The 14,170-nt window shown below is 34.6% G+C and overlaps 1 protein-coding gene across 4 annotated transcripts; it reads left to right on the top strand.

Annotated features, from left to right (window-relative positions):
* The first annotated feature begins 439 nt into the window (after positions 1-439).
* LOC104595928 (phosphatidylinositol/phosphatidylcholine transfer protein SFH12-like) lies at positions 440-12,330 on the top strand. Of its 4 annotated transcripts, none has more exons than XM_088887581.1 (15): positions 440-516; positions 1,229-1,349; positions 4,123-4,342; positions 6,902-7,001; positions 7,121-7,387; positions 7,661-7,738; positions 7,858-7,959; positions 8,049-8,098; positions 8,265-8,367; positions 8,486-8,584; positions 8,772-8,861; positions 9,316-9,451; positions 10,886-11,274; positions 11,948-12,019; positions 12,095-12,330. In XM_088887581.1, the coding sequence occupies exons 2-15, from the start codon at positions 1,322-1,324 to the stop codon at positions 12,110-12,112; spliced, it is 1,752 nt and encodes a 583-aa protein (XP_088743707.1). In that variant the 5' UTR covers positions 440-516; positions 1,229-1,321; the 3' UTR covers positions 12,113-12,330. The 4 variants fall into 4 exon arrangements, with proteins under 4 accessions (XP_088743707.1, XP_088743704.1, XP_088743705.1 ...); XM_088887578.1 differs by having other exon boundaries at positions 10,880-11,274; XM_088887579.1 differs by lacking the exon at positions 440-516 and adding an exon at positions 524-578 and having other exon boundaries at positions 10,880-11,274.
* The last annotated feature ends 1,840 nt before the right edge of the window (positions 12,331-14,170 follow it).

Raw genomic sequence — 14,170 nt, 5'->3', positions numbered from 1 at the left:
CACATACTCTCACAACATGACACGTTAGTCCATGGGGCCATGTCTATTGACTTAAGAAACCAGAACTGTCGTACGGAATTATTTAAATGACTAGATCCAGGGGACAATGGAAGGCAACATAATACAACGCGAAGTATTGGATAACTTTGCCGGGAAAGGAAGAAAGACGTTATTTTTGGAGAAAGTTCAGTTCTGCTGGGTGGGAAAAGCTGTTACGATTTGAATGGAGTGGCTTTCATATCGTCTCTCTCTCTCTCTCTTCGAGAACAGAAACAGAGAGCAAAAGGGCATGCAGATGAAGACTCCGTCAAGAAACGAAACAAATCCGCAATTCTCTCCCTTCCTCACTCCTCCTCTCCCTAGACCATCATTCTCTCTCTTCACTGTCTCTGTCACCATCGTGTCTTCCTCACCTCGCTGTCTTGCCCGTTTTCGGGGGATTATTCAGTCATTTAAACCCTCCCTTCACCTAAACCTTACATTCTTTTTTTTTATTCTTTTCCCCCTCTTTCAGAGGTACTCTCTCTCTCTCTAACTCGACATTCGTGTTTCAACTTTCAATTGCGAACCTAAAAAGTGTACAACTTGTTTGACTTTTGAACCCTATTTCTTTTATCATTATCAGTATTTTTGCTGCTATTCCTGTTGTGGCTTTTTTTTTTTTTTTTCTGGAAACTTGGAAGGACTAAATCCGTATTTCCCTTTTTCTAGCTTTTTTTTTTATTGTAATACTAAATTTGATTTTCTTATAATTGTATATTCTTCGGTTTTAGTTTCAATTCAGGGGAAATGTATGAAGGGCCCTCCCTCTCTGGACTTTTTGGTGGGGATTGTACAGTTGGAATTTGTTATTCTCGAAGAAACTTGGTGTTCTAATTTGATCTAGAGCTGCTGGAAGTGTGATTTCTGTTTCGTGTTTTAAAGGGACCAAGTTGGTGATGTTTAACTTGAAATTTCAGGGCTTCTCGCTTACATTTTAGCTATTGAATTGTCGTAGATTCTTTCCATTTCAAATTTTGTTTAGGCGTCTGAATAAAATGTTGGATTCAAAGTTATCCGTAGAAGAAATTTGAGACTCTAATAATTTAATAAATTGATAACTATTGGTCTTAACGTTTGGGAGTGGGAGGGAAACGGATTTGTAGGTATCCTTCTTTTTTGGTTATATCATTTTTAAATATATATATTAATTTTTTTGCTGCTGATTTTTAGCATGTTTGAGATGCAGGCATTTGGTTAGGGATTTTGTTCTGGTACCTTGATGTGAGTGCTTGATTCCCCTGCCCTTTGTTGTCTGACGGAACGATTCACGAGCAACAAAATGAATGACGTAACGTCCGCCAGACCCGGTAAATATTCAAATAAGCTCATTGTTTTTACTTTTTTTTACATTTCTGTTTTGATTTTCAAGCTTTTTTCTCGTACTATTGTACTTTGCTTCCACGTGACAATGACAATTCTAGATGATAATGATATCTAAATTTTTATAAGTATGTATTTTTTATTTTCTGTTTTTTTTTTTTAATTATTAATTGGATGTAAATGGTCAAATACAAATTTGATTATATAAACATCTCATCCAAATATGTGATAATTTGATCAAGTTTTCAAGTATCAAGTATCATTGATAGGCCTATATGCTTGGTTAGATTTTTTTGTAATGTTTTATCTTTTTGGTGTATATTTTCTTTATTCATTTATTAAAGAAATGCAAGATTTAAATAGATGGAATTGAATGAAGTGAAAGGTAGTAATTCAATTTATAATTTAAACCTCACAATTAAATAGGGACTAAATTAAAAAATGAGTATTTTATTCAAAAGCTCCACAATCTTATTAATATTTTTAATAGTAGTGTAAATATAGAATTATAGATGTGTTCAATTTTTTCTATAATTTTTTTTTTATTTCTATGTGTAAAAATAATTCTGATATGCCACACTTACTTTTTTTAATATGATAATTATATAATATTATATATGTGCCTAAATGTATTTTTTGCAAAATTTATGTATTATTTATTTATATTATCTTAATTTTTATTATTTATCCCCAAAAGTTGAACTATTGATCTTTGTCAAATAGTAAAATAATTTTATTTTAGGTGAGTTCTAAATTATGTATTTCATTTTCATTATCAATGTAAATAATTCTTGTTTATTACACTTATTTTCTTAATTTGATTAACAAAAATATCATAAACATGCCTAATTTTTTCTACATTTTTGTAATTTTTTATATTTATCTTTATTTAAAAAAATTATTACCTAACTATGACTTTGTAGGTTGATCAATTTGATTCGGATGGTTGAATTTCTTAGCCACCACTTTGATAAAGAATGGTTTTGTTTTTGAGTTAGTTTTAAAATACATGTGTTTATATTGTTAAAAATATTGACATAGATCTAATTAGTAGCACCTATTAGTGAAAAATAACTTAAATATAGGATTTAATAAGGGAAAGATAGGAGTTAATACTTTAAGTATAAGGCTTAATGGGAGGGGATTAAATGAGGTGGAAAGTAATAATTGAAGTTACATTTTCAACCCTTATAGTTAGAGATGTACTAAATAGACAAATATGATGATTTTAGTAGCCACTAAACTAACATTAAATCTGTAATAAAATTACTTTTATACTCTTTTTCAAGAAATATAAGGGTAATTTTAGTCTAAAAAATTTCCACTTTGCATCCACACTTTTATATATAGTATAGATATAGGTGGAAAAAAACTACTAATTATTTTCAACCAATCATGAAGGGCTTTAGAATTCACAATTAGCAAGTAGTAAGGCTTATAATTATCATAGATTTGGCAGTGTCATATTGATATCTTCCGACTTATGCTCGGACTAAGCCCGAGGTCAAGCTCGACCTTTCCAGCTCAAGCCTAGACCATACTATAATTTGATGCATTTGGGTTAAGTTTGGGCCTATGCCGGGCTTGGGATGGTCAATGAATCCACTCTAAAATTATACGTATATATATGTATTTATGCAAATAAGTATACATATATTATGTATATATGTAAATATGTATTCACAATATGAATATATATAGGTAAATATGTATACAAATATACACACACACATACACAAATATGTATGTAAAATTTACATATGTATACATATGTATGTATGAATGTGTATAGTTGGGCGGGGCTCAGGCTGGATTCGAGCTACCTAAGGCTAGGCTTGGGCCCGGCCCGAAAAATAAAAAAGTTCAACTTCTTGGGCTTGAGCCCGGCTCGAGAACAAAAAATCCAAGCCCAGCTCATGTAAAATTTCATGATAGGCCTGTCCAAGTTGCACCCCTATATGGAACTTATAACAATGACATAAAAATTAGGAATAATTGAAAGATATTGAAGAAAAGGAAAGTGCCTCTACTATGTACTTTAACTGGGTTGGGACCAACCAAGGGGTGGCTCATTGGTATGTTACTGGTTTGCTGCAGCATTGACGCAGAATCGATTCCGGGGAAAGGGGAGGTTATTAGTAGTGCGTGGCACCAAATACAAAAAAAGGGCTGGGCTACCTATCACCAATGAACACGCCATGCTCACTGTGAGCGCCATCTGTACTGAACAGTGGCATGTCCAGCCGTGATAGGTAGCCCAGCCTAGTGTCTACAATTTTGTCTCCAGCTCATCCGAACTCCTTTTAACTGTCTTCTATATTTGTTGCTGTAGAAATATTTCTGGATAAAACTAGAATGAGCTTTGGGTGTTAATAAATATTTGCTACAATCCAATGTCAACCTTGTTCATATTCCATCAATCTTAATAAAAATTTTAAATAGTTAAGGATTGCCATGTAATCATGCTATTATATGAAAATATATCACCAAAAAAAAAATGAAAACGTAATAGCCATTCTAGTTTGTTGAAACTATTCTGAATACTATGATGATTTAATTTTTCTGTTCAGTAGGACCTCTTTGGTTATGTTTGTCCAACTGAAACAAAAAGATATATTTGTTTACTATGGAGATTGTAGTATTTTGCTTCATTGGATAATGTCATGGCACAGCAGTATAATGTAATTGAAATCCCTTTATTTTTCATAGTTTTAACACCTCATGTTTAAGAGTCCTTCATTTTTGTACATTTGTCTAAAGGTCTTGAAGGATCTGATGCTGGATCTCTGAAGAAGAAATCTCTTAATGCCTCCAGCATGTTCAGGAATTCCCTGACAAGGAGAAGCAGTAGAGTTATGTCTATTTCTATTGATGATAGTATGGATGCAGAAGAGTTACAGGCAGTGGAAGCATTTCGACAAGCACTCATCTTGGATGAATTACTACCCTCAAAACACGATGATTATCATATGATGCTGAGGTCTCTCTCTCTCCCTCTCTCTCTCTTTCTCTCTCTCTCTCTCTCTCTCTCTCTCAATCATTCATTCATTCTACCACTATTTTTTATATGGATTTATGGTTATAAATATCACTCTTTGATGTTAACCAGAGAAAAAAATGAAACTTTTGCAATTCGAACTGTTTTGATTTTATGGGTTTGCCAACTGCAAAAACCTGAAAAATAAAACAAAAAACTTGTATTATATACATGCATATGTGGAAATAGAGAAATTGTCTGACATCTCACTGGATCTAACTAACTTTTTTAAACAATAACAACGATAATTTTATTCATTAGAACCATTAAGATGTACAGAGATATACAATTTACATGAAAACCTTTAGAGATAAAGGTAGGGGCCATTACTTGGTGTAATCTTAAAACCTTGGGCTGTCAAGCGTGAGAATGCAGTTATGAAACTGAGAGCAGCCACTTTGTGCAAAAAAATGCCAAAGGTTAAAACCTTATGCAGTCCACCCCTCCCAAGAGGCCAAGATCCCAAATAGCTGGGACCAACATTGGGTAATGGCCTTTAGAGATAAAGCTTCTTATCTCTATCCTAATTTCATTTTATTTTACAACTGTTCCCAAAACATTTTATCTCTCCCCACCCCTTGTTTTGTTAGAAAATCAGCCATGTATTGGCTTTCCCTTGTACCCATTGAATCATTGCCACCATCATTCTAGTTGGCCACTTGAACTTTTTGATTTCAATTTTGTAGGGCCATAACACTTCTTATTATGTATCTACCATACCACCGATTTTGAGTAACCTTCGATTATCAACCTCTTTATGTTCATATTCCTTGCTCTTTGAACTCCCCCCATTACTACCATTACTTGAACCCTACTTCCTTCGCCAATTGGTCCCCAAAACAATCCGATTATATGCCCTTCCTCATTACTAAATGCACCACCCAGTCCCGATGGTCCTGAATTATATGCTACTACTATAAAATTACGTTTTACATACCCTCTTAGTGGTGGTATACAAATTCCACTACTAAATTCTTTTCGAAGAAGTCAGAGCCACCTCCCTTCCACATTTTTATGATATCATCCACTGCATAGTGTAAAATACTCTCCAAGGATTTTACCCAATGAACCACCTTTATAGTAATACATTCAATTATTGTCTCCATGCTTCTTTATTTCCCTTCAAACATTAATTTCTTTCTTTTTTCCCACAAGGTCCAAATGATTTTAGCCCTAGTATATCTCCACATTATCCTTCCCTTTTTCTTTGTCCACACAAACATTGTAGGAGAAAAAAGACTTCTGTGTATTATTTAGAGGATTCCACCTGCATCCAAAAAGAGGGAAAAACCAAACCCAAATGGAGAGGAAATTAGCAAGTGATAACATAACTCACCATTTGCTTTTCAAAGGACACACCAATGAAGGGATAAGTAATAGGATGATCTCCTCTTTTGAAGTAAATCACGTGTTCATGTTCATTTTCTCATGAAAACCTCCTATGTGAAAGCTCTAATTTTTTGTGGTATAGGTCTATCCCAAATTTCTTTAATCAGGAAAGGCTGCACCAGAGGGGGGTTGGGTTAAAACCATGAAGAAGGATGCACAAGAGAAGAGCCCTCAAGGAGGAGTCCAAATCTGACCATCAAACTTTAAAGGGTCCAATAAAACACCATCAAGGATTTGTAATAGTCTAAGTACACAAAGAAGTTCAGAATCCCTCAAACCCCTCCTAAAACCCAAATCCCATCAAAACTGAAGTTTGAGTACGAGGGAATAACAAACTTTCAGACAGGTTCCCCTTTGAATGAAGATGGAACAAACAAAGTAGGAAATTGATCTTTCAAAGTAGATTGACCCAGCCATATATGCTCCTAGAATTTGATTCTATCCCCAATGCATACGTCATATCTAACACAAGGAAGTGAGGAAGGAAAAATGGAAGAATGGAGTGGGCAGCATTCCAGGGATAAGCTCTTGTAGCTCTTGCAGATAATCCAGTTAGGAAGTCAAAGATACAAACCGGCATCATTGGACCAAAAATTTGTAACATACAGTCAGGAAGTCACAGATACTATAAAAATATTTATGATAGAAGTGTAGGTGACAAAGATGAGCTTTAAATTTTTATCAGAAAGAAGACAACAGTAACTAGATAGCCTTATTAAACGTGGCAATAGAAACACACTATTGTAAAGGGATAGAATTAGGGGAAGTACAAGCACAACCTAAGGCTGAGAATTATAGTATAAAAAAACTATAATAGAAAATAGATTAGAAATTATAGTCAACAAGGTTGTTGACAGATCCAGGATCCACCTGAATGAGCAGTCCATGTTGGGTGTCAGTGCCTTAGTTTCCCTTATCAAATACAAAGGGAAAGATGAGCTATAGATATACAGGTTATATAAAGATGTCTTTTGCATTGTGATAATTGTAGCATAAACCTATGATATTATGTTGGTTCTAGAAGCCTCACTGCTTTACTCCTTTTAATTAAGTGGATGCCATCATTTGTATTCCATTTTTTGTGCTTAGTTAACTTGTATTTTTATAATATAGATTTTTGAAGGCAAGAAAATTTGATGTTGAGAAAACAAAGCAAATGTGGGCTGACATGGTTCAGTGGAGAAAGGAATTTGGTGCTGACACAATAATGGAGGTATTTCATGGGAAGAAATTGCAGTCAGTTGATAACGTTCTACCAATCAATTTATCGAGCAATTTCTTATGTGGTCTGATGTTCCTTTTGTTTCCATTTTGATATATTATATGTTTCAGGAGTTTGAGTTTGAAGAACTCAATGAAGTCCTGGAACAGTATCCCCAAGGGCATCATGGAGTTGATAAGGAAGGACATCCTGTTTACATTGAGAAACTTGGTCAAGTTGATCCTGTCAAGCTGATGCAAGTTACAAACATGGATCGATATGTGAAATATCATGTCCGGGAATTTGAGAGAAATTTTGCCGTTAAGTTCCCAGCATGTTCAATTGCAGTAAAAAAGCACATAGATCAGAGCACAACAATCCTTGATGTGCAAGGAGTGGTATGTGAGGATCGAAACATTTTATGTTGGGGAAATTAATTAAATTCTGTAGTCTTATATTTGAACTTATCTCTGCTAAATTACCATTGATTTCTGAATCGACTGGTATCCACCTTCAATGACATTCAATTATTAGTTGGTGAAGAGTTTTCTGGTCAAATTGAAAATATCACGCATTGTTCTTAATTTTCTTTCTACATGACATTCTGGTGATTTCATTCTATTAAGGATGATATGCTTACTATTCTTGTGCCTAATAATTTGAACTGTTAGGGCCTTAAAAATTTCAACAAAGCTGCAAGGGACCTTATTGTGCGTCTTCAGAAGATTGATGGTGATAATTATCCTGAGGTGCTTAGCTCTCTTGTTAAAGTAACATGCAATCACTTCTTGGTTTGGCTACATAGTGCAGATGACATCACAGCTGATATCATAAGGATTCTTTTTTATTTTCTTTCTTTTCATTATAGACCTTATGCCGCATGTTCATCATCAATGCGGGTTCTGGATTTAGACTGTTGTGGAATACTATTAAGACTTTCCTTGATCCTAAGACTACGGCAAAAATCCATGTAATCAAATATCTTTTCCCTGTCTTATATGCTGGTTTCTGAATTCTAACAATGTATTTACTTAACTGGTAAGGGGTTGTCTCCATCAGGTTCTTGGGAATAAATTCCAGAGCAAGTTGCTTGAAGTAATTGATGCCAGGTAAGCTTTTTTGAAAAAAAAATGTAATGAGATGCTTTCTTTTTCCTGTTTTCTCATATTCCACTGGGTAGCAAGCGATCTGTTATTTTTATAAACAAAACAACACAATTTATCTACTTTAACTTGAATCTTGAGCTTGTTAGTACATTCTGTGGCTTTTTACCAGCGAGTTGCCAGAATTTTTGGGTGGTACTTGTACCTGTGCTGATCATGAAGGTGGTTGTATGCGTTCTGATAAGGGTCCATGGAAGGACCCAGAAATACTCAAGGTCATCCATTTATTTTTTCTTTATGCTTTCTTCCTTTCTATTTCTGGTTTATTTCTTATCTTTTGAAATGCAACCACATAGTCAATAAACATTCCTGGGTTGATATCTTGACAAGCAGATGATCCAGGATGGTGTTGCTGTGTGTAAAAAAAAGATAACCACTACTACAGAAACTGAGGAGAAGATGATTTCAGAGGATGAGATAGTCTACCAAAAGGTGTACCCTGACTTTGAAAAGATAAAAGTCTACTTTCTTTATCTTCCCTCCCTCCCCCTCCCCATTTTGGTTTTCTTGTTTAATGTTTCTATACTAATGATCAAGCTTTTTTTTTTTTTAGTAATGGAACCTTGGTTATAGAATGTTTTACTGATGAATCCGCCCCTTGTATTTAATCCATGTCAAGAGATGTGATTCATCCAAGGAGGAGACAGGTCTCAATGTTGAGGACACTAGGGGGTCCATAGAGCACCCACAACAATCTCCCGTCCATGAAGTAAGTAAAACTTCCTTGCACATTTTTTTTTATGGATGGTACTTAAAAATTCTGAGGTTCTGAGTCAGCACTATATAACTAATATCTGTTTTGTGTCATTTTCTTCTGAAGGATAATAGTTTTGAGGCTAGTAAAACAAGTGAGGAATCTAAACATTAATGCCATTCATGTATTAGAAGAGTTTACAAGGTGGTCACTAAGTCAAGGCCATGCTGACTGGCAGCACCTATAGAACTCAATTTAGAGACCATTCCTCTTAGCATGGCAATCTAGGTACTTTTTGCAAAGCCAAAAGAGATGTTTGCTGCTTCATACGTTCAAAATGTGTCTAAATTCCACCCATTAAGCTTGGATTTTGTCATGTCTTTCTTTTTATTTGTATTATTTCTTCTTTCCTTTTTTTAATATAGAACTGAATAGTTCTACTACTTTCTCTTTCACTTTATCCTGTTAGGAAACCATGCAGATTGTAGCTAAACAAAATTGTCCAAACAGCAATGAGTATGATAACCCCATTCCAGTTGTGGATAAGACTGTGGATGCTACGTGGCATAAAGTGGTACAAGGTGACAACCTCCCTCTCTCTAAAGGTACATGACTTCTGATCTGTTAATTGTTTCTTTTGTGTTTTATAAATTATCAACAAGTCTAAAGGATTCATCGTCAAGTGGCTAGAATCATGATTGGATGACTAAACCAGTCAATATGGCTTCCATAAATCAGTTTCCCTTTGAAAACTATGACACCAAGACACCTATACAAGGACGTTGTATTGAGTCGGATGCTTTTTAGTAATTTAATATCTGATATTCAGTCGTGTTTGCCATATCAGGTAACATAGTTTGGAAATTCTTGGGGAATAGATTATCAATTATCCTTGTGGGTTAATTTATGAAGTAGAGAAATCCTCTATTAGATCCACCAAATGGAGAAATCTAAAGTCTGAACTACTGTTTGTAGAAGTACGCAGTTTAGATATATTCCATCTAATTATATACTAAAACTTTCTGACCAAACGTCGTTGCATGGACAGACATGGGAATCGGGATCCAACATGTCTCCAGGAGTCCGCATGATGAAAAAAAAAACATTCAATTAGGGAAATAGATCCCAATCAGTATTTACTACCAAAACTTTATATCATAAATTCTATTAACCTATAGAGAATTGCAGAGGTATTTCAAAAACTTTATTTATCACCTAGAAGAATTTAAGAAATGTTGGAACTAATTATGTATAGTAGATACTCATCTATGTCAAAGTAACAAAGAGATAGATGAAAATCTTACATGGAAATTTCCCCCAAACATTCACGAAATATCAGATTCAAACATATGCCTGATGCTGACACTTTGTCCACTTAGGGTAATCCATGTAATACAGTAACACTTACCAAACATTCTATACCATTCTCTCCACCATGATGGATTCTAAAATGAGATTTTAGATTTAGGATGTAAACATAGCCCAAAGTAGGGACTATTGTTTGGTGCCATGGTAAAATCTAGGGTTAACTAGCATTAGAACATTTATTTGAGTCTGAGAGTGGCCACTTTGTGCAAAAATGCCAAAGGTTAGGTCTGTCCAGCCATTCCTCCCAAGACCCTGGATAGCATACATTGGGTAATGGCCCTTATATAAACATAGCATTAAAGAGACCAAACAAAGAAAAATAATATAGAATCAACAATGACATGTTTGGTGGAAATGGGTAGATAGGAGGAAAAGCAACAGATAGTGTTTTAATATGGAATACGACATACCAAAAACAAAATGAAACATGCAGATTACTGAACGAGTTATTATATCATATAGTGCTTTCCTATTTCAGATTTTTTCCAGATACATCCACACACAGCAAGCACAATGCCGAGATGTTATTGGCAATTCTGCACTTATGCTCCTGGTTCTGGGCCTCTAGCCCTTACTTTAAGCAATCCGAGAAAGAATGCCAATTTTTCCTTGTGAAGACATTTTGAATACAAAGCATCTAATAGTAAACCTATTTACTCTTGAAGTTTCAGGTTGTTTCCCTGTGAATGACGCTTGCAAGGCTCCTGAATACGATAACAAGCATATCTTTACTGGGATAATGACCTTTGTTATGGGCCTTGTAACTATGGTCCGTTTGACACGCAGCATGCCAAAGAAGATCACTGATGCTACCCTTTACTCCAGTCCCCTTTACTGTAATGACACAATTATTAAAGGCCAGCCTCACCAGCAGTTGTCTGGGCCTGCCATCTCCAGTACTGAATACTTGTCCATCATGAAGCGTATGGCTGAACTAGAAGAGAAGGTGAATGTTCTAAGTACGAAACCTGAAACAATGCCTCCAGAGAAGGAAGAAAAGCTTAACGCTGCTCTAAGCCGTATTGAAGCCCTCGAACAAGAACTTATGTCAACCAAGAAGGTAAAGTCAATGGAATTTACCATTATACCTCATGATTTAATATAAACAAATACATGCCAATTAGCTAGGGATCGAGAAGAACCTCTCCAGAAAGTTTATGATGTTCTAATCTGAAATGCATGGGAGTTAAAATGAAAAAAGTGCAAATTCTGGTTTAATTTTGTTTTGGGTTTTACCTTATTCTGCTTCAGGTTTTATTTTACTTCTTTGTAGTGCAATTAAATAAAATAAGGTAAAATTTGAAATAAAAATAAGTCAAAAATTTGCACCCAAATCATTTATACTGCCATAATTTTGCAGCAGTGTAAATAATTTTGCACCGCAACCAAACATAGACTAAGTGGGAATGGTTGCTGAACAAAAAATATGAATTCCTGAAAAATTGAGTCACTGGTCTACTTGTCTTCTGGAGATGTAGAAACGTGTCAACTTCATGTTTTTATATTTATTCTTTTACAGGCATTCAGCTACTGTCTGAATGTTTAACACAATTGGGTAAATTGAATTCTTTGTTTGTACCATGTACAACTCAGTTGCCCTAAGGTTGAATTATACACCTTTTGAACAAGATGGCAACAAATATAGCACAATCATTTCAATTGCTAGAAAATAGAAACCAAGACTAAGAAGATTAGATGTCTTGTTTGTGCATTAACTGTTTTTATTTCTCCAGGCTCTTGAGGACTCCCTTGCCAAACAGGAGGAATGCCTAGCTTACATTGAGAAGAAGAAGAAGAAGAAGAAGGTATGTTTCTTGGGCTATAGTATTACTTGCATTTTTATATTTATCATATGAATGAACATATTTTCACCTATCCAGAATCCATTATACTGGTGAAGAAAAAGGTGCTGGATATCTTGTGATGCAGAGAACAAAGACGTGAAAAATTGTTGACGTGTTGGTGATTTTGAATACTCTAAAGCCACCCCAAATGCACTCTGATTTTATGTTCATAATCCAAAAAATTCAAATTCAAATGTTTTGTTTAAATACGCAATTTGTCATTCTTTCACACTTCTATTTATCTTAAATAAAAGTTGCATTTCAGTAATTAACTTACATTCTCTTTTGTAAATTTATAATCCATATCCTTCCCATCCTTCAAATATAAAGAAGGGATAGCCAGAGTCCAGAGAGTAACAACAGAGATCATGTAGTTAATGAATGAAAAAGCAAAAAAGGCGGACGGAGGGGAAAAGAAACAAACATTGGATTGGTTTAGCACCACTTTTGGTTGCCAAAGGAGCTGCTTCTAAATGGACCTTTTCCGGGAATTATGGTTCATTAGGCTGCGTTTGAAAACAATGAAAATAATTGTGAATGCAAATATGTAGTGTAAAACGGTTCATATAAATGGAAAAATTGGGTTAGTTTTGCACTAACAAATTTACTTTCTTACAAAACAGACTTTTAGCTGTAATGGATGCAAGCATGGGTTCCAATAAAGCATATGCTTTATTTTATTTTTTGTCAAAAGCCCACTTGAATGCAAATTTATTTATTTTATTGATGTATTTTTACATCTTATTATCAATGTAAATATTCATTGGTCTGTCATTTGTCAATGCATAAATGTAATGTTGCAAAACATAGGCAAAAGTGAATCAGAGTGCAAATTTACCCTGAACCAGGATTTACACTCCATTTGCATAATTTCCAAACGCCAGCCTTAGGCTCAATTTGGAAGGAGTACAAATGCAAATATGTAGAGTGTAAATTCTTATGTTTTGTATTATTTTATAAGACTCAATTTGGAAATAGTACAAATGCAAATATATACAATGCAAATACATACAAATATGTAAATATGTATAGTACAAATACATGCAAAATAATACAAAATATAAGGTTTTGACTCTACAAATTTGTATTCATACTCCTTCCAAACTGAGCCTTAGGTCTTGAATTGAACCTTAAATGAATCCATTTGACTAGGAGAGAATCCTCTTCCTCCTCTCAACCTTTTACCCAGTTATTCCATCTATATGAGGGGTGTCTGCTTATAGTTGCGTTTAATCAAGGTTTTAAGAATTGATATGAAATCGGAACTGTTCTGGCCACGGGTTGACCATTTGATTTGAACAGACAACCTATTTCAAAAAAAATAATAATAAATTAAAAAAATAACCAGAAACTATTGAACAGATTGAAGATTTGACTGCCCAGATCAACGTCAACAACGGTTCACACTAGTCAAATACTGCAAGGATAAAAACTGGATCTTTAAAGATTCTATGAAAATGGGGGCCAAGTATGGTCGAAACGCCTTTGGGCCTTAAAGCCCTGGTTAGTTCAATTCTAATTAATAATAAAAAAAAAGAAATCCAAACTAGTTGGAGCGCCATATATTACAAAGAACGGTTTAAAATGATTTGAAATGACAACGAAGTCAATAGTAGACTAGTAGTGCATGCATGTTAACTATGAATCTCCACTTATAGCACTAAGCCAATGCTACGTTAGCACTTAGCAGTTTACCATTCTTCTGATATTCTTTTTTCCTATTAATTATTGTAGAACATGTGGTGTGAGAGCGCCCTGCGCCCTGGGGTTGGGGGAGGGGTGTTAATCTGAAGTTCTGAACTTTAATCCCCCAAGTGAAGACACATTTTTTCTTACTTAATTTAACTTTTAAATAATCAGGGAGCTACTACAAATTGGGTGTCAAACCGCAAAAGGCATATAATATATTCACATTTTCTTCCAATTTACAGTATTTACTTTTTCTAAAGCTAAGCAACTACTATAATTTATTTGGTGGATCACAAAAAAAGTAGGTTCAGTTTGTTTTGCAGTGCAAATTTTATTTGAATCAGTAAATACATGGGAGTGCAAATAGGCTGAGTGTAGATTCTTAGTTACTCCAGATTTAATTGCCTTCATAGTTCGGAGTAT

Source organism: Nelumbo nucifera, chromosome 5, assembly GCF_055504915.1.
Source record: "Nelumbo nucifera cultivar China Antique chromosome 5, China Antique-T2T, whole genome shotgun sequence".
Taxonomy (NCBI): Eukaryota; Viridiplantae; Streptophyta; class Magnoliopsida; order Proteales; family Nelumbonaceae; genus Nelumbo; species Nelumbo nucifera.
The sequence above is the reverse complement of the archived record's forward strand: the minus strand, read 5'-3'. Positions and strand labels throughout refer to the sequence as shown.

Excerpts from the sequence above, each read along its gene's own strand:
- LOC104595928 (XM_088887578.1), top strand. The coding sequence starts at position 1,322 with ATGAATGACGTAACGTCCGCCAGACCCG. Across the intron at positions 7,739-7,857 it reads ATGGTGATAATTATCCTGAG|ACCTTATGCCGCATGTTCAT; the intron begins GTGCTTAGCTCT and ends TTTTCATTATAG. Across the intron at positions 11,275-11,947 it reads AACTTATGTCAACCAAGAAG|GCTCTTGAGGACTCCCTTGC; the intron begins GTAAAGTCAATG and ends TTATTTCTCCAG.